The sequence below is a fragment of the Falco cherrug genome, chromosome W (genome assembly GCF_023634085.1).
Source record: "Falco cherrug isolate bFalChe1 chromosome W, bFalChe1.pri, whole genome shotgun sequence".
In the NCBI taxonomy this organism is placed as follows: Eukaryota; Metazoa; Chordata; class Aves; order Falconiformes; family Falconidae; genus Falco; species Falco cherrug.
Window position 1 is genome coordinate 1,912,965 of NC_073719.1, and position 21,409 is coordinate 1,934,373.

The following is a 21,409-nucleotide window of genomic DNA, read 5'->3' on the forward strand; positions in this document are numbered from 1 at the left end:
GCAATAATAATAATGAATGCTGCCCTCAGGCTTGAGCAAACTCAGAAACTCGATCAATTCAGGCTGCTTTGTTTAGAATTCCTATGTAAGTCTTTGTCTTCAGAAAAAAACCACCCTGATGTTTCACATATTTAATTTTATTCCTAAATTATTTTGAGTTACTGTTCACCAGTAAGGTATGCAGGAGTAATGCAGGAAAGGCAACTGATGAGTATTTTTACTAAGTGAGGAGCTTCAGAGCTGTAGATGTACGTCATGCACAATTACATGTTCTGAATGCTTTAGTTCAAGAGAGGGGAATGAGCTACATTTCATGTCTGTGAGGTTCTTGAATCTAGCAAAAGAGCAATAATTGTGACTGGATTACACCAGCTGCCTAGCTAAACACCTGTCGTCTTTATAGCAGAAACTTTCTGTATGCCTCCTTTCAATTCATTGTCTATTTCTTTTTCATTTGCTATTTCAAATATTAGAAGGATGTGATTAAAATAACTGCCATGCTGACTTTGAGCTGTGCATTGTCCTCTTCTATGTTCTCCATGCTGGCTCAGCCAGGATTTTAACACCACACAGCCACATCAGTGGTGGTGGTAAATATGATAAGAAGGAACAAAAATAATTAAACATATAACTTGGTGAACTCAACCTCATTCCTCTAGTCCCTCAGAGCAAGTGAGGGTAAAAAAGACTATCTGAAGAGATTTTAAGGGAATTGGAAAGAAGTGAAAGGGCTGGGTGGGTTGGAAAACATTTTTAGGATGTGTACAAACACAGGTTTGCAAAAGATAGTTAGAGGTATATTGTGTGGTGCCACATGAATTTTCAAGAGAGACAGATGCATATGATCAGCTTCCCCTCAAAAGAACTCTAATTGTTACCACCCACCACTGGGAGAAAGGCTTATCCCTGCTATGCTTTGAACAAGACAACAAGCTTTTGATGGAAAGAAAACCCATTACTTTACATCTTGCTGTAATGTATTTTAAACACCTTTATTTACCAGCAGTGGCAATAACTTCCTGTTGTTATCAAGGCATCACCAGCTAAAGGAATGTCTCAACTGACGGTGCACGAAGTCAAGAAGTTCTGCTCTCTCTGTCTATCTTTGTATAATTGACTCTGTGAATTATGAGGGTGAAATGGGAAGATCACCATCTTCCAAGGTAGCAAGCACTATCTGAGCAGAAGATAAGGACCAACACTGTACAGCTCAGTACAGCAAATTCTGTTGTCTCTTTTAATACCCACAATATTTCATCTGCAGAGACATCAACCAAAACCCAAAAAAATTAACAGTAATGTAGCTAAGTCTACTGTTCTTTGCCAGGCTTTATCTCATCCTTGGCTAGGCTGAAATCTGATCAGTAGTGTAAATCCAACCTCTCTGTCTTGAGACAGATTGCTGACAAATTTGAGAACTAGCATCAGTTTTCTTTAGCTCTAAGTAACCTCTCAGATGTATTTCACTTGCATTATAAGTATAAAAAGCAGTGGCCAGTTAATGAACCTGGAGGGCAGGGTGCTTGGAGATATATGTTTTATTTATTTTTCCGCTGCTAAAGATAATGGGTTCTTCATGTAAAAGCGCCAAAAAACAGCCGAAGAAGACAAAGCCTACTGGACATACAGCAAAAAGTTCTCTGAGAAGAGCCAGTGGCATAAGAAAGACCCTCTGAATTATCAATTCCCTTATTTTTGAATCCCATTGCTTTTTTTTCTCCTGATTTTCCCTTATCTTTCCTTTCCTGTTGATATCTCTTTAATTGATTCCTGATTACACCAGTAACAAACTGTTATTTGCCAAACAATAGAACCAAGCTTCTCTCTTCGACTTAGGAAAACACATGTAGCTTGTGATAATTTCAGGAGGGTCAAACTGAAAAAGGTATAAAGAATATAAAATGATCTGATGGTAACTGATAAAGAAGTAATCTGTACAGACTCTTTGTCGTGGTTTAACCCCAGCCGGTAATTAAGTACCACACAGCCGCTTACTCACTCCCCCCCTCACCCAGAGAGGTGGGGAGGAGAGTTGGAAAGGAATGCAATACTCCAGGGTTGAGATACAACTGAGATAAAATAAAAGCAAAAGAACAATAATAATAATAACAATAACAGCTATAGTGAAAAGGAGGGAGAAGGGGAGAGGAATGAAATCCAAAGGGAAAGGAGAAAAGAAAACACACAATACAACTGCTCACCACTCACTGACGCTGACATATGCTCAGCCAGGCCCCGAGCAAGGATGGCCAGCCAGGCCCCAAGCAACAATCGGCAGCCCTGGCCACCCCATCTCCCAGTTTATATACCAAGCATGACATCCCAAGGTATGGAATATCCCTTTGGCTAGTTTGGGTCACCTGTCCTGGCTGTGTCCCCTCCCAATTTCCTGTGCCCCTCCAGCCCTCTCCCTGGCAGGGCCTGAGAAACCAAAAAGTCCCCAACCACACTGTTCCCACACTAAACCCAAAACACAGCACTGCACTAGCCACCAAGAAGGAAATTAACTCTAATCCAGCCCAAACCAGGACACTCTTCAAGCAACTACCTTGTTTACACTCCCTGGACTTTATACTACTAGGAAATCCTGTATCCTGCAAGAATTACAATGCAGTATAACCTGCACCTGAGTTCAATGTGTGCTTCTCGGAGTCATTATCAACTCCAGCTCTGTTTGCAATGCTTAGCATATAAATTATTTAAATAAAACTACATAAATCATTCACTTTTTCCCCCCTTATCTTTAACAGACACTGCAGAAAGTTCAGCACTAGTGGTGTCGTGCTTTGCCAATCAGATAGGAGTGCTGAAGCTATCTCATAATATTGGCAGTGCCCAGATGACCATGAGACTTAGGAGGCATCTACCAAAAGCTGAATGATAATAACACTGGAACAGCTCATCACCAGTGATGGGCTGCTTTCTGCTTACCAGGGTAAATGAGGAGGTCTTTACAAAGGAATTACAGGAGAGATGTTTGTTATGGAGTTGGTACAAGCTAATCTTGTTAAATGCTTTCTGTTTTGCCTTTGGATGCACCCAGGGATTGTTGTTCTTGCTATGGAGAGAGAGAGAGAGAGAGAGAGAGAACGTCTGTCTGTCTCTCTCTCTCTCAAAAGCTAATCTGTGACCAAGCCTAGTGCAGTGTCAAGGGACCCTCCCCTTATGAGACATCCTGACCTGGGTCCCTTCTTCCCTGATGAAGCATTTACAAGGATGAACAGGAATGTGGTCTTGGTCTTAATTCTCTTAATTTCACATTTCAAATATGATTTAAGTAAGCAGACTCTGCCAGGTCTCCTGATTTTGCTCTTATTATTTGTAAACCTGTGAGGACATGGTTGAGTGAGATTTCTGACTATGCCCAGATATTGATAGCTGTGGGGTTTGTGGGGGCCATATTTCAGCTGTATGAAAACAAATAATTTCTTTTGTTCATCACAGTCCCCATGGACCATCCATGTGATGGTTCAATACTGGTTTAAACAATACAAGACAAAATCCAAGACATTGATAACTACCTGTTTAGTCTTGAGTTAGTGTAGCTATCAAGGACTGATGTCAATCCAGGATGCAGGAGAGCAAGATAGAAAAACATATATTTAATATATTAACCCATTTGAATAACATATGGATGGCCATGGCATGATCCTTGTTGAAGGGAGAGGGGACTACAGATCATATGGCAGGAGGACATGATGTTAAAAGACACCTGCTGAGACATGTTGTGAAGTATCAGAGCAGCATCCCCTTCACTGCATGTCTTGAAGCATTGTATAGACCAGGTGGCAGTAATACAGGGGAAGGGGTATGGCCTGTTTTGACACTTCAGTGAATTTGAACATGCTAGAAAGGCAGGCCCAAGGTTCAAATGATTTGAGTGTGATGGAGGGAGTGTTACCAAAATCTCGGAATGAAGAACTTATCGACACCAATGTGATGTAGATAAGCAGACACTTCTTTATTAACGGCCGGGTGCATGAGTGAGTCCTCTCATGATCAACGCAAACCAAGTTTCAAAATCATACACCATATATAGAACTTGTTCATGCATATTCATTGAGTATTCATGCATAATCATAGTATTTCCCGAAAATCATTAGCATACTCTTCTCCCACATCCGATTCTGCGCAGTAAAGGTTAGAAAAGTCTAGAAATGGGTCTGGGGTACGATTTGGGTAGGTGGTATATGAGTCGGGGGTCGCAATCTCCCCCTACCGGAATTACCTTTTACTAAAGTTCACGGTTTCTTGGCAGGTAACCACAAGCTGTTCCAGTCAACTCTCCCCAGTTCCCATTAATCCTATATTCTGACATTTCAATACACTTCCTACATACAGAAGACTAGTCAAATAAAAAGAAAACCTCTCCCCAGTCTACCCGTAAATACTGTATCCAATAATCTTCAATCATCTTGAATCTTAAGTCTATTATCTAAGTTCTAATCATTCCTACTAGGTGGTTCTTGTCGCGACGGAGGGAAGACACAGTCACTCAATATGAGTGATCAGCAGACTTCGTTTATTGTCTCTTACAGTCACCTTTTATGCCTTCTTATAATCAGCTCATACATATTACAAAAGTTAAGCTCATTATTGGTTAGTTGCCTAAATACCAAGCCCGCCCCTTGTTTCTCTTCTGTAGTTATCTGTTCCCACCTGCAACATTCTTTTCCCACCGAAATCTTCCTGTTATTGTGTAACAAGGACAGCCAAAGACAGTGTATTTTGCTTTACTTCAGATAAGCTGAGAGCGATGTGCATTTTTGTCCAGCCAGCTGGACTATGTCTATGTGACCCTTTTCAGCTAGCCAGTTATCCACAATTCCCCCGTTTTTATTTTGGGCGACATAGGCTCGGTTGACCATTTTCAATAACAGCGTTTTAACACAGGAAAATACACAGCCAACTTATAAAATCTCAGTTCAGAAGTATAATTCCTGAAATACTTGAAAAATAAAGTTAGCTTGAAGCTTTAATTTAGATGCTCTTTCTGTTCCAGTGATATAAAAAGTTTAAAAAATTCAAAGGTAATTTTAAAGTTCTGAACATGGACTAATGCAAGCTCAAAACCCAAAAAGAAACCAAACTGATGTTTGACTAGGAATATTTGCAAATATTTTAGTGGAAAATCCCTGACCATTAACAATTTTCTGTCCAAATAACAACTGCCCTTATGCAACCAACCAGTCCATACATTTTCTGAAGAATACCTCATTGATATCAAAGAATTAACAAAGGGGAAAAATTAGTTCTAAGCTATATACATTCATAAGTGGATTTTTCAATAGTTACATACAGATTTACACACTAAGCCATAATGGCTTGTAGGTGATACACACAAGAAGAGTACGTTGCTTATCTGTCTGAATGTCTATGCTAAATTTGACAACTATGCCACAAGCCAAGCCTACATGGGTGCTGTGTGTTATGCACGTTCCTTAACAAACAGAAGTATAATAGACAAATTCCCAAGATCTAGTCCCCAACCTAATTATATTATTTTGTAGCCAATTAAGGAAAATAACACAAATGTGCATATCTACATGTGCACACACCTTTTAGTTCAGAACCAATCCGTGATAAAAGGCCTTAGCCTTATGGCATCATGGAATCTTAATGAGTACAGTAATTAAAAATGCAGTCTTACTGTAAGTGCGATTTATGCTGACATTCCCTCAAATGCTACACGTGAGAATTTCTCGCTCAACTGCCTCAAGTTAAAATAGTAGTATTTGTTAATATGTATTAAAAAATCATTAATTCTCTACAATAGCAGTTGACTTCCATAACACTATGTAAGCAAAAGAGGCTTAAGATGGGTTTTCTGAATGCTAACAATTTATTTTAGACTGTCTAAACTCAGGTCTTGAAAGATTTCACTCTGCCAGACGTAGAAACACTGTTGCACTCCAGTTGTGATATCCCTTTTCCCAAGTTGTCACATGCACATCTCGCTCAAGCAACATTATTGTTAAAGTTTCTCTCTGCTACATAAAAGCATATTGCACTTGTAGATATAAAAGACAGCACTCTTACTTAGATTATTACCTTATTACCTCATAACTCTTAGTATACCTTGTATCTCTGATTTCATCACTTCAAAAATTCACCAGAAGCAGATAAAACCACAGCCTCAGACTAAACTACACCTTAACTGCTGATTCAAAAAAAGGCATTCTCTTCAGATATGCCTAATGCTTACAAATAATTTTGGCTGGTTTTGATCAAAAAACTATTATTACAATAATGATCAAAAATAATAATCCCGTTTGCAAAATGCCTTTAAGCCAGCCTCCTAGTCTCAACCAATTTCCACATTCAGAATACAGCATAAATACAGAATACAGAATAAATTATCTCCATCAAGGCAAAAAGGCTTCTCTTTAAGCACAGAGATGTTTGCTAGTTCAAGGCAGAAACCCATTTCTTGTAGGGGACATCTGAAGCACTTCTTTTTTTTTTTTTTTTTTTTTTTTTTTTTTTTTTTTTTTTTTTTTTGGTGGGTTTGTAATGAATTCCGTATTTTTCCTTGAGGAGCTTAAGCTGTTCCTCTTGTTTCAGGAGTGTTTCCAACTCTGAGTTGTCCAATAGGTCCGTATTTCCCAAACATATCATACATTTCCTCCGCTGTGATTTTATACGGCAGGTTCCGAATATAAATGTATGGACATTTTTAATATTTGTCTTGTCTTGGTGGACCCCAAGAGTGTGACAGGAGAAAGATTTTCCAATCATCAAATCTGATTAATACCATGGATCCCACATGGGATCACAGGAACTACACCTGTGGCTGTGAGGTTTTATTGATCCTTATCACTAGAAGTATTCAAAAGAGATTTGGCAACGTGGGAAGAGTTAGGTAGGCTGATCCAGCATTTGAACTGACAGATGGACCGGATGAACTCTGTTAGGGTCTCCTCTAGGCTGTGCTACACTTCGGTCCATTGCAATGGTCCTTTCCTCTCCATGGATGTTCTTTCTGCTCTTCTTTGAAATACGATCATGGTTACTTACTCTATATTATCCCTGTTGGTCTGCCACAGTGAAAGAAGTATACTTGTTTACCATTAGTTAACCCAGAAAGAGTTTATCCCTTTAGTCTCCCTCCTATTGTTTAGGACAGGACTTAAAAAAATTTTATTCTCTATATAAACTGTGAAGATTCCTGACATTATGGTACTAGAATGCGTAACAGTCATAAAACCATTATAACTCAGGAGAATTTTTTTATTCTCATTCATGATTCAGAGTCCAATTTGACCACAAATTTACTTTGAAGTGCCTCACTCAACCACAATGCCGTAACAGAGGTGTGCTGAGGACTATTGAGGCACAAAGGAATTTTCAGTAAGAGACAAAGTATTTAATTTCGGTTTCTGGTTAGATATATGACAGACCAAATTTTCAAATGGGTAGCCAGAGGATGGAAAACCAGAGTTACATTCATAGCAGTGTTCCCAGTGTGGCCACAAGCAAAGTCTGTGTCTTAGCTTTCCTGTCTATTGCAAACTATGAGTACCACTACAGCTGTGAATCAGCCCCATTTCAGGAAGAAGGGTTGCACGTTATTTTTCCACAAATGGCATAAGTGCTTGGGTTGATGGAGGAGTTAGAACTTCATGTGCATCACACCTCATTTTCCTTTGATCTGTTGCATATTCATCTCAGCAGAACCCCCTCACACACACACACACACACATTTACTATCACCTTTGCACACATCGGACAAGATGATCATCATTGTTTAAACTTCATACCTTTCATTTTATCTTTTCCTTCCTTTTGCCTTAAACCAACACATTCAATTAATAACAGATATCACCCTCTAACATCAACTTGCCATTTTCCCCAACTACCCCCCCACCATCCTCCATGTAAGTAGAACCATGATATAATTTTTCCTGTCTAATTACAGTCGCCATGGTGCCACTGTTGAAAGACAGAGCAAGTACTGCTGTGAAAAAAGATTTGAGTTACAAGAAGTGATGAAGCAAGCCCTTTTTCAATTTTCCACAGAAAAGAAGTGTTGGAGCTTGCTGCCATGAAAGATTAGACTGGGCTGCTGGCACCTCAGGCTTCAAGGATGGGATAGAGCTGTGTCTTTAAAGAGAGCGAGCTGCAACTTTGACCGAGTGAACTAAGAGATAAGAAGGAAGAAAGAGAGAAAACAGGATATGAAGCAAGGCTAGAACTGGATGCGGGGTACCACGTCAGCAGCTGGCTGAGAACATGAAACCCACACATCTTAGCCAATCAATAGTTGTTGCTGGGTAGGTTAGCTGTAAGGATAACCAGTCAGAGAAGCTGGAAGAAAGGGTATATAAACCGGGAGATTCAAATAAACGAGGCCCTTGCCTTTGCTTTTGGCTGCTTGATAGTTTGCTTGTGTTGTGTTATTTCCTGACCCCCGTAACTCAAATTGCAACAAATGGTGCCCTGTGTGAAGCAAACTGATTCGGACAGACGGTGGGAATGAGCAGTGACGGCGGTGCTCAACATAGCTGAGACAGGCAGGGAGAGCCTGCAATCCGGATCACGTAACAGACACCGGGAAGGTGAGCCATTGGGGACTAATCGATATGGGTGCGCAGATTTCAGCAGAGGAAAACTCTATATTAACAATGCTTATGTATATACTTGAAAGAAGAGGCATAAAGTAGGACGAGGCGGCAATAAGAACTCTGCTGGTGTGGTGTAAAAAGAATGATTGGCCAGCTACGGTGAAAAATGTCTTCAGCGTTTAGACATGGCAAAGCTCTGGAATGTTGCTTTTTGAGGCTGCCTCGAGGGGGGACGAAGTTGCTACAGCATCGTTAACGACATGGAGATTGGTTTTAGATTCACTAAAACAATTAAAAGCGGACAGGGAGACAAAGGCATCAGTTGAAGCAGACACATCCCCGGTTGCAGGGACGATGCACACAAAGGTACTTTTGGTGCCACCAGATTCTCTGTCATCACCTGTTATGCAACCGCTGGATACACGCAGTCGGAGCTGAGCAGCGCTGGCCGGGTCAGGGGGGGCAGAGATGGTTCCCTTCCGGGTGGCAGGGAGAGCCGGCCATTGGCCTGTTGCCCAGCTGTGATCCCGAGCCACCTTTGATAGATTTATTGGAAGAGACCTTGGGTCATGTTCAAACAAAACCTAAGTCCTCAGGAACGAGACAGGGGTTGGAGGATTTGTTTGCATTACAACCAGTCCAAGTTACAGCATCAGTACCAGATCCAGCCAAATTCTGGAGAAGGATGTGGGAGCAGGCGCTCGCGGATGGGGATATCGATGCTGCAACCGCCATGGGGAGCAGGATGTTAGCGTGCCTGGTGCTTCAAGGGGATGGTGATGATCCCCCCAAGTGGGAGCCTGTTGCGACGGAGGGAAGACACAGTCACTCAATATGAGTGATCAGCAGACTTCGTTTATTGTCTCTTACAGTCACCTTTTATGCCTTCTTATAATCAGCTCATACATATTACAAAAGTTAAGCTCATTATTGGTTAGTTGCCTAAATACCAAGCCCGCCCCTTGTTTCTCTTCTGTAGTTATCTGTTCCCACCTGCAACATTCTTTTCCCACCAAAATCTTCCTGTTACTGTGTAACAAGGACAGCCAAAGACAGTGTATTTTGCTTTACTTCAGATAAGCTGAGAGCGATGTGCGTTTTTGTCCAGCCAGCTGGACTATGTCTATGTGACCCTTTTCAGCTAGCCAGTTATCCACAATTCCCCCGTTTTTATTTTGGGCGACATAGGCTCGGTTGACCATTTTCAATAACAGCGTTTTAACACAGGAAAATACACAGCCAACTTATAAAATCTCAGTTCAGAAGTATAATTCCTGAAATACTTGAAAAATAAAGTTAGCTTGAAGCTTTAATTTAGATGCTCTTTCTGTTCCAGTGATATAAAAAGTTTAAAAAATTCAAAGGTAATTTTAAAGTTCTGAACATGGACTAATGCAAGCTCAAAACCCAAAAAGAAACCAAACTGATGTTTGACTAGGAATATATGCAAATATTTTAGTGGAAAATCCCTGACCATTAACAATTTTCTGTCCAAATAACAACTGCCCTTATGCAACCAACCAGTCCATACATTTTCTGAAGAATACCTCATTGATATCAAAGAATTAACAAAGGGGAAAAATTAGTTCTAAGCTATATACATTCATAAGTGGATTTTTCAATAGTTACATACAGATTTACACACTAAGCCATAATGGCTTGTAGGTGATACACACAAGAAGAGTACGTTGCTTATCTGTCTGAATGTCTATGCTAAATTTGACAACTATGCCACAAGCCAAGCCTACATGGGTGCTGTGTGTTATGCACGTTCCTTAACAAACAGAAGTATAATAGACAAATTCCCAAGATCTAGTCCCCAACCTAATTATATTATTTTGTAGCCAATTAAGGAAAATAACACAAATGTGCATATCTACATGTGCACACACCTTTTAGTTCAGAACCAATCCGTGATAAAAGGCCTTAGCCTTATGGCATCATGGAATCTTAATGAGTACAGTAATTAAAAATGCAGTCTTACTGTAAGTGCGATTTATGCTGACATTCCCTCAAATGCTACACGTGAGAATTTCTCACTCAACTGCCTCAAGTTAAAATAGTAGTATTTGTTAATATGTATTAAAAAATCATTAATTCTCTACAATAGCAGTTGACTTCCATAACACTATGTAAGCAAAAGAGGCTTAAGATGGGTTTTCTGAATGCTAACAATTTATTTTAGACTGTCTAAACTCAGGTCTTGAAAGATTTCACTCTGCCAGACGTAGAAACACTGTTGCACTCCAGTTGTGATATCCCTTTTCCCAAGTTGTCACATGCACATCTCGCTCAAGCAACATTATTGTTAAAGTTTCTCTCTGCTACATAAAAGCATATTGCACTTGTAGATATAAAAGACAGCACTCTTACTTAGATTATTACCTTATTACCTCATAACTCTTAGTATACCTTGTATCTCTGATTTCATCACTTCAAAAATTCACCAGAAGCAGATAAAACCACAGCCTCAGACTAAACTACGCCTTAACTGCTGATTCAAATAAAGGCATTCTCTTCAGATATGCCTAATGCTTACAAATAATTTTGGCTGGTTTTGATCAAAAAACTATTATTACAATAACGATCAAAAATAATAATCCCGTTTGCAAAATGCCTTTAAGCCAGCCTCCTAGTCCCAACCAATTTCCACATTCAGAATACAGCATAAATACAGAATACAGAATAAATTATCTCCATCAAGGCAAAAAGGCTTCTCTTTAAGCACAGAGATGTTTGCTAGTTCAAGGCAGAAACCCATTTCTTGTACGGGACATCTGAAGCACTTTTTTTGGTGGGTTTGTAATGAATTCCGTATTTTTCCTTGAGGAGCTTAAGCTGTTCCTCTTGTTTCAGGAGTGTTTCCAACTCTGAGTTGTCCAATAGGTCCGTATTTCCCAAACATATCATACATTTCCTCTGCTGTGATTTTATACGGCAGGTTCCGAATATAAAGGATCCCATTGACCTCTGGGGGCAGCCAGATGTTAGCTCGCTTGGCCGCTTGCATCGCCATGGCGCCGATCGGAGGGCGGGGGGGTGCCGCCTTGGAGAGAAACCGCGGCCGGGAAGGGGCCTGCCGGGCCGCGCGCCGCCGCTCGCCGCTGCCGCGGGGGACCCGGATGCTATCCCATACGCTAATAACCCGGGTAATGCCTTTTTACAATCTATGTCCTGAACGCTCCGCTTTTCTAAAAAGCATATGAGCAAATCATACGTCGCTTGTCTCTCCATACCTTCGTCAGCGCTGTTGCAGCCTTTGCGAGACTTCGGCGACGCGTGGCCGGCGGGACCCTCTGTAGGTGCTCCCGGGCGCGGGGACTGTGCCCTTCCGCCTCCTGCGCTGCTTTCAGGACCGGTACCCGAATCTCCGTCGAACCGTGGCTCGCAGGTTCAGCCCTCTCTAGGGTCCCTGTTCGGGCGCCATTTGTCGCGACGGAGGGAAGACACAGTCACTCAATATGAGTGATCAGCAGACTTCGTTTATTGTGCCCTACAGTCACCTTTTATGCCTTCTTATAATTAGCTCATACATATTACAAAAGTTAAGCTCATTATTGGTTAGTTGCCTAAATACCAAGCCCGCCCCTTGTTTCTCTTCTGTAGTTATCTGTTCCCACCTGCAACATTCTTTTCCCACCAAAATCTTCCTGTTATTGTGTAACAAGGACAGCCAAAGACAGTGTTTTTTGCTTTACTTCAGATAAGCTGAGAGCGATGTGCATTTTTGTCCAGCCAGCTGGACTATGTCTATGTGACCCTTTTCAGCTAGCCAGTTATCCACAGGTTCTGACCTATTCTTTTGGCCTTGCTACAGGGCTGTACAGAAGATTTCATAGCAGCTTTTGCTGTGCAACTACAAGTTTCATTAAAATATATTTCTTATTCCAAATGTTTTTATAAAATCAAATAAAGTCAATTAATTCTAACTTATTAGTAGATCTGTAACAGGAGCAGACTGCCACCTTTCTGATGGCACAATGAGTATCATGATATTTGGTGGTTTTCCATTTACCCACAGACTTTGTAAAGTATTCACACATATAACAGCCTGTTTTTCTTTAATTTAAGTAGTAAAAGATTACATTTTGATTACAGAATTGTAGAGAACATCTGGCAAACCTACACCCTTAAAGCACAGAAGAGCAGAAAGAGAACAAAATTACCCAAAGTAATCCTTAAAAAACCAAAGCAGAACAAAAAACATTTTATTTTAATCTATCCTCATGATTCAGGACAAACAGGGAGAACAGATGCTCCTATCTATTTTTTCAGCAGTTTGGGGTTGCTGAAATACAAGCAAGTGAGAGATATGTCATATTCATTAAAGATGGATGTGGCATGCTGCTTTCTTTTTAGGCCACCAAGAGATGACATTCTGTGTGGTGATAACGAAGAGAATAAGATGTTTCTATTGTTTTCGTGCTTGTCTGTATTGAACTAGGTAGATGTAACCACCCTGGAGACACTGTATTTACCTCTCTTGCCTTATTTACTTTGTTTCTTTTATTTCACTTCAGGGGACTAGGCTGGAATTGACATTTCTTTCTATTCAGCAGCCACCTCCTCTCTCAGTGCCAGGTCTCTGGGCACTGAGTTAAGCCAGACTGTGAAATGGACCTGCTGTAAAGAGTATTGAGGAATTGCATAGATAACACAACATGGCTTGGTTCACCGAAGTGAACAGAGCAATGAAAAGGGTCTTTCCCCCTCTGAGAAGTCATTGTATCAACAAGGGGAATGATTGTGGGGATGACAGTTGTGAGACACTTGTTGCTAAAGACACTTTTCCACAGATGCTGCTGAAAGGATTATGCCTAAGCCTTTTCCTCCCTACCCTCACTCCTGAGGTAGTCTGATTTAATGGTGGTGAGTGCAATCACAGAGCTGAAGATCCCTGGTGCAAAACACATTAGAACAGCAAAATTCCCCAAAACCCTCGTCAACCAGCCAAGCCCAAAATGGCCAACTATGTGGGAGAGCTTTTCCAACTTGGCCAAATGGGGTAGACACCCTCCCCAGGACTACTCCAGTGGTCCTTAAATGCTTTGTTACCTCATCCTGTGTAGCCAGGAGGCCTTACGTGAGAAAGATGGGATGGGGCTACCAATAAGCCACAATTCTCTCAAATAGTTCAGTGGTTTTATGTGGTAGTTCAGAAATGGACCCTTTTTATTCTGTTTCCATAACTTTATTAATGCAGATGATTTGAAGAATCAGTCAGCAATATGCAGGCGAGCAGAGGTTATCTTTATTCAGCAGCGCTGGGTGCATGGGGGATTGCTCCACCAAAGTCATGCACACCGAGGGGACTTTTCAGTCCCCCCTTTATACAAGTTACTCATACCTATTCATTAGTTTTCCAAGAAATTGTTTACATATTCATTACAATTATGAGAATTCATTTACATATCTCGTGCCTGCGCAATGTCCTTGAGGAGTTGTCTCTATAAAGTCTCTATTCCTTAGCGGCCATGTTTAAAGTCTCCATCTTTGCCATGTTGCATGTACAACAGGAATCTAAGATAAAGTGTCCCTTCTAAAGATAACCAACCCAAGGACTTAGCAGTCTGTGCATCCGTCATGTGGCAATAAGGGTCCTTGGACATTTCCCGACTTTTAACTAAACATAGCTGTGTCATCCTTTAGATAAGTGGTACAGCATTCACTATTCAAGACCTCAGAAAAAACAACCATATTTTAAAGAAGCTGCCAAAGGAGGAATTCTTTGAATTATTAAGTCTGCATTGCTGCAATCGTACACCTTTTCACATTTCCACCATGGCACTATTTTATTCTCCTTTTCTCTCAATTAAGTTGCTTTATCATTGACTGAGGGTAAAACTGCAAAAGCTTTTCCATCCCAAGTAAAACATCAAGGAGTTCTGGCCATGTACTGAAGTTGAGAAAATATGGACATGGACCTAAACCGAATCCCAAACTACTTCTTTTTCCTGTAGAGTTTGATTATTCTTTTCACATTTTGTCTCTGATATCCATACACTGGTGTTTGTTGTAACCATCTTAGGGTAATAACACCATCCCTTATTTCCTAAACCTCCATATAATCCAGGTTTTGCTACAAATTGTCCTTTACATTCCCAAACGGTTGAATATACTGGTGATTCTTCCCCAACTTTAACCTTTTGTAATTCCCAAGTCTCCCTAGGTTCCTGTTTACAAGTCATTGTCCCATTTTCATATTCTAATTTGGTCAGATTCATAGTTAAAATTCCCCATGGAATAGATTCACCTACTGCCCTCGGTATTGGTAAATAAGCAGTAATCTGCGTAACATTCTGCAAATTGGCAAATCCTTTAATCAATCCTAACATCAAATTTTTCTCAGACATATTTTGGGAATGTTAATCACTTGTTCTGTTTCTAGTTGTCTTTTGTTCCTATCCACCAAGTCAGCACTACTTTCCAGCATAAAATCCAAAGAACAATCAGAAGCTGATATGATAAATTAGACATGTTTCAGAGTCAGTTTTAAAGTTTCTGGATCACGGGTAACAATCTTCCATGGAGTAGGTGCTTTCTTCACCTGAGTATAATGTATCCAAGCTTCTGATTCTGCAATCTTGATAGCTGTAAAAGTGGTTAACAGTATCTGGAAAGGTCCCCTCCAGCGCTCCTGCAAAAGTTCGGAGGTCCACGTCTGTTGCAGAATGGCTGTGTGATCACGGCCATGACTCCCTTGAAGATCTTTGTGAAACAAAGTTAGCGTAAGTTAGCTGAAGCAGGCCTTGCAGCTATGCTGAGGCATGCTGATAAGGAAGCTGAGAAAAACACACTGACCTTGTGCCTAATGTTGTAAATAACTTTGAGGAATTCGCGTAGACAAGAGAGAAAAAAAAATATATGTAGCTAGCTAACCGCAGAAACCGCAAGTAGGAGGACGTATGAAAATGTAACCCTTTGGAGCTTAACCAATCAGCAGATGACTAGTAGGCATAATTAACTGGTACTGTATATAAGACATAATCGCGCCGTAATAAATCGAAGCTTGCTTTATCACTCATATTGAGTTTGCCTGCTTGACTTCCCTCGCCGTCAACACACGTCTTCACATAGACATAGTCTCCTGGTTGAAAGTCATGCACTGAATTCTCCAGGGATAAAGGTCTATTCCAAATTACTGCACTCTGAATTGCAGCCAAAGTTTTCCCTAAAGAAAGCAAATAGTTATACACATCTTGCTTTCCTTTTACACGTATGTTTGGATTTGGTTCTGGAGACTCATATGGTTTTCCATATAATAATTCATAAGGACTGACTGAGGTTCCACTCTTTGGCTGTACCCTGATTCGTAATAATGCCAATGGAAGCGCTTGAGGCCACTTTAGATTAGTTTCTTGACAATTTTTACTTATTTGTCTTTTTAAAGTCTGATTCATCCTTTCTACCTTCCCACTAGTTTGTGGCCTCCAGGATGCATGTAAATCCCAAGTAATACCCAATACTTTGCTAATACTTTGGACTATTTCGGCAACAAAGTGTGGACCTCTGTCAGAAGAAATTCCAATAGGAACTCCAAATCTTGGAATTATTTCTTGTAGTAACCACTTCACTACTTCTTTTGCTTGTGTGGTGTGACAGGGAAGGGCTTCTGGCCATCCTGTAAAAGTATCAACCCCCACCAGGATGTACCGATACCCATTTTGTCTAGGTAACTCTGAAAAATCTACTTGCCAATAATCTCCAGGTTCTGTACCAGATTTCAGTCTACCCATTTTAACTCTTTTCTTAATCAATGGATTATTTTTCAAACATACTTCACATTTTGCAGTTATCATTTTAGCTATTCCCAACATTTTAACTGATACTACTTGTTTCCGTAAAGAAGCTACTAAGGTTTCTGCTCCCCAGTGACATTCCTGATGTCTTGTTTGGATTATTCTCTCATCAGAAGAGGTGGAATTACTACTTGTCCATTAGGAGTTACCCACCACCCAGCTAGGTTTTTCTTAGCATTTAATAACTGACCCAATTTGTCATCTTCTTCTGAATATCTTGGCTTTTCCCTGGGAAGGGTTACTGTTATAGAAGGAATTACTGCCATCTGTAACACTTATTTCTTTGCTACCTTTCTTGCCGTTTTATCGGCCAAATTATTTCCAGCAATTTCTTTTGTGTTCCCGATTTGATGTGCCTTACAGTGCATGATTGCTACTTGATCTGGTTTCTGAACTGCTTGCAATAATTGTAAAATTTCTGTTTGATGTTTAATGTTTGATCCTTGAGAGGACAATAGCCCTCTTTCTTTCCACAAAGCCCCATGGACATGCACTACCCCAAAGGCATATTTTGAGTCTGTCCAGATATTTACTTTCTTCCCTTTACTTAGTTCTAAGGCTCAAATCAAAGCAGTAAGTTCTGCTTTTTGGGCTGATGTGGTACTCGTCAGTGCTCTTGCTTCTATAACAGTGGTATCTGTTACCGCATATCCAGTGTATCGGACTCCTTGCTCCATAAAGCTGCTTTCATCAGTATACAATTCCCAGTCTGGTCGCTCCAATGGTAAATCTTTCAGATCTTCACGACTGAAATAAACATACTCGATGGTAGCCAAGCAGTCATGTTCCAGTTGTCCTTCTTCCTGTATGGAGCTTAAAAACACTGCAGGATTTACCAGGTTAGTTGTCTTTAGAATCACATCATCTTGTTCAGTCAGTACCGCCTGGTACTTCATCACTCAGCTCGGAGTCAGCCAATGTCCCCCCTTTTGTTCTTAAAACAGTTATCACCATGTGTGGGGCATAGACTGTTATTGTTCTTCCCAAGGTCAATTTCCGAGCTTCTTGTATGAGCATTACTGTTGCCGCCACTGCTTGAAGGCAGTTTGACCACCCTTTACTCACTGTGTCCAGTTGTTTGGAGAAGTATCCAACTGGTCGTTTCCAGCTTCCTATCTTCTGAGTTAACACTCCCAGTGCAAGGCGTTGTCTTTCATGAACAAACAACTGGAAATCTTTGGTTAAATCCGGCAGTCCCAAAGCTGGTGCAGACATTAAGGCATGTTTTAACTCTACAAAAGCCTTTTGCTGTTGTGGGCCCCATACAAAGGGAGAATTCTTTTGGGCCTCATACAACGGTTTAGCTCAGGGGTCCTCAAACTCTTTAAACAGGGGGCTGGCACGCAGATGAAGTGGCAGGCAGTCATCTGCGGCTGCTTGGTTTCCCCCCCCAACCCCCAGAGGGGGAGGGCAGGGGGGTTCTGTAAATACTGGGGGCTGGATTGAGGACCCTGGGGGGCCGTATCCATCCCATGGGCCGTAGTTTGAGGACCCCTGGTTTAGCTGTTAGCCCATAGTTCATGATCCAAAGGTGACACCATCCTGTCATTCCCAAAAACGCTCTGATTTCATGAATATTTCTCGGCTCAGGTATACTGCAAATGGTTTCTTTACTATCTTTTCCTTATTGTCGCTGCCCTTTTGAAATCTCAAAGCCCAGATATACCACAGTCTGGCAGGATATTTGGGCTTTCTTCCTGGATACCTTGTACGCATTTAGTCCAAGAAAATTCAAGAGGTCAATAGTAAACTGTATACAAGTAAACATTTCTTTTGTAGCAATCAGTATGTCATCCACATATTGTAAAAGTAAATGTCCAGGCCTTGATTTGTCCTGTTTCCAGATTTCAAGCTCCTTTGCCAGCTGATTTCCAAAAATTCTTGGACTGTTTTTAAATCCTTGGGGTAATCTGGTCCATGTTAACTGCATCTTTCGCCCAGTTTGTGGATTTTCCCATTCAAAAGCAAACAGTTTTCTGCTTCCCTTTTCCAAAGGTATACAAAATAAAGCATCTTTCAAATCAAGCACTGTAAACCACTGATAAGTCTCCCTTAACACTGTTAACAACGTATAAAGATTTGCTACTACAGGATAAATGTCATTAACTATTTGATTTACTTCTCTCAGGTCTTGCACTAACCTATATTCACCTGAGGGTTTTCTGACTGGTAAAATAGGAGTATTATACTCAGATTCACATTTTTCCAAAATTTTGTACTCCAGAAATTTATCAATCAATTTCTTTAGTTCCTGTCTCACTTCTGGTTTGATTGGATATTGCTTAATTTTCACTGTCTCTGCTCCTTCCTTTAAGTCTATTTTGACAGGCTCTGCTAGTTTCTATTTACCAGGAATATCTGTTTCCCATACTGTAGGGATCACTGCCAAATCCACCTCCGGCGGAATTTCCTGCTCCTTTACCTTTTCTTGTATCATCAGGATTTCTCCCGGTTTTGACTCAGGTATTTTCAAGAAAAGTTCTCCTTCTTCAAAAACAATTTGTGCATTTAATTTGGATAACAAATCCCTTCCTAACAAGGGTATCGGACATTCTGGTACATACAAGAATTCATGTGTAATTATCTTATTTCCAAATTTCAAATCCAGGGGTTGCAGGAATGGCCTGTTTTCTTCTTTCCCTGTTGCTCCTATTATATTGGATGTTTTTGCTCCAATTTTTTCCTTTACAGGTATTTAATACCAAAAATGTCGCTCCTGTATCCACTACAAATTTAACTTCTTTTTCTCCCAGCTTAATTATAACCAGAGGCTCAGCTGGGTTCCCCTCCAGTCCCCTTCAATCATCTAAAGCCATTACTTTGGCTATCTCCTGATGAACATTCCTATTTTTAGGACAATCCCTTTTCCAGTGTCCTTCCTCCCTACACAAGGCACACTGATTTATTCCTAAGGGGGTATTAAAATTCCGATTGCCACAGTTCATAAATCCTCCCCTTCCACTGAATCCTCGTCCTCTTCCTCTGCCTCTTCCTCTGCCTCTTCCTCTGCCTGCCGTCTCTGTCATTACGTCCAGTAATCTACTTTCCCTACTTTTTCTCTGTTATTATATACTTTCCATGCTGCCTCCAGCATTTTATTCAAACTTCTTGAATCCCCTCCCTCATGTTTCTGGAGTTTCTTTCTTATATCTCGTGCTGATTGTCCCATAAAAATCAAAGCCAATTGTATCTGAGCTGCCTCTGTCTCCACTCTCAAATCAGTATATTTCCTGGCAGCTTCCTTCAGTCTCTCCAGGAATGCTGAGGGAGATTCATTCTTGTCTTGTCTCACTTCATATAATTTAGACCAATTCAAAGATTTAGGCATGGCATGTTTAACTCCATATAAAATCCATTTCTGATAATGACCCAATCTTTCTCTGTGCCCCTCATTATTTTGTATCCCACTGCGGATCCCCAGATGGAAAATTCTGCTCTAATGTTCCACCTGTTGTTCCACTCAACACAGCCACCTCTGCCTGTGCTTTGTCAGTCTTTAATACCATCTGCTTCTCTGTATCATCCAACAAATTATCCAGGATCACGTATAAATCACTCCAGTCTGGGTTCTGTGTTCTGATTATAGTATCTACAACTCTGCCCACTCTTTCAGGATCTTTTCTATAAATTCCTGCTGCCTGTTTCCAAGCCATCAAATCCACAACTGAAAAAGGCACTTTTACATACACTGGCCCATCGTTACCAACTCCCTGTCGCAGGGGAGCTATTGTTTGTGTCTGCTATTGAGTTCTCCGGGAAACAGGAGTGTGAATTACAGTCTCGGACAGTCCCTCCTCCACATCCTCTATTCCACTACTTTCCGGTTCCTCCACCCGCTCCTGTTCCCTAGATTCTCGACCTCGATTCCTTTCTTTCCTAGAAAGAGATATATCTAATTCTGGTCCTTCATCAGTTTCAGAAGCAATTCTCTTCTTCAAGCAATCCTTCCCAATCTCACAAGTTGAGCAACATTTTTTCACTTTCTTATTATCAGAAGTTATAGCCATTACCAAACTATCTCCAATAGTTAGCTTGCATTCATCCTGCCAATCCTTTCTCTGTCTTAAGTAAAAGAACAAATCCACATATGGCATTTCACTCCATTTCCCTTCTCTTTTACAAAACAGCATTAACTGCAAAATAGTGTTATAATTCAGTATCCCATTCATGGGCCACTTTTCCTGATCATCCAATATATACAGAGGCCACCAATGATTACAATATTCAATCATCTGACTCTTTCGCAGATCATCATGTAAATCTCCCCAAAGTGCCAATAAACATCCCAATGGAGAATTTTTCGGGATTTTGTCATTTCCAGCCAGATTACCCATACTTTTACTTTTAAACAACTGAGTTAACTTAGATGCCATGGTATAATCACTTTACAATACAATACACAATCACTCAAATCTGTCACTCCGATCCGCGGATCCGAACTCCACACTCGCTTCGTGCTCAATTGCACATCTCACCCTTACAGCCACACTCACACTTTTCTACAATTGTTACCTTAAATATAGGTATATAACACAATATTACACACTTCTTAATTCTTACTCAGTATACCATCAAAAAAAAAATATCCACAAAATAACACATGAAAAACTTCTAACTTCTTATTAGAGGCACTACCTTAGAGAACACTACAGCATATAGGTTCTCTTGTCTCTGCTATTGTCCAACCATGCAATAGCTTTCGCTTATGTCTTACAGGCTTCCTAGGCTTCCACTTCCACAAGGATCCTTTTAGTCCAAGTGCACAGCTTTCGCCACGTCTGACAGGCAGACATATACAATGGGACTCGAACCCACTGCATGGGACTCTAACCCACTTCCTATAGTGGGACTCTAACCCACTTATACAATTACACAAGAAGTGTCTTACCAAAATCCAGGGAACGTCGCAAAGAGCCTTACAGATCGGGGATCGATGGGTATCCCCGAAAAATACTCAGTGCCAGCTGGAACCGATCAGGTCCCTGACTCCTCCGGTCTCTCTCAACGAGGTCCCATCTGGGTCGCCAAAACTGTTACCAAAATCTC

At 40.8% G+C, this 21,409-nt stretch overlaps 1 protein-coding gene across 11 annotated transcripts in view; it reads left to right on the top strand.

Annotated features, from left to right (window-relative positions):
* The window catches only part of LOC129734524 (CUGBP Elav-like family member 4), a 342,020-nt gene that overhangs the window by 23,940 nt on the left and 296,671 nt on the right, over positions 1-21,409 (top strand). For 3 of the 11 annotated variants that reach the window (XM_055698109.1, XM_055698113.1, XM_055698117.1), the window contains exon 3: positions 7,283-7,304. The exons of the other annotated variants lie outside the window; for them this stretch is intronic. In XM_055698109.1, the coding sequence (XP_055554084.1) occupies positions 7,283-7,304 (22 nt within the window). The remainder of the gene's footprint in view (positions 1-7,282; positions 7,305-21,409) is intronic. 11 annotated transcript variants of the gene reach the window in all.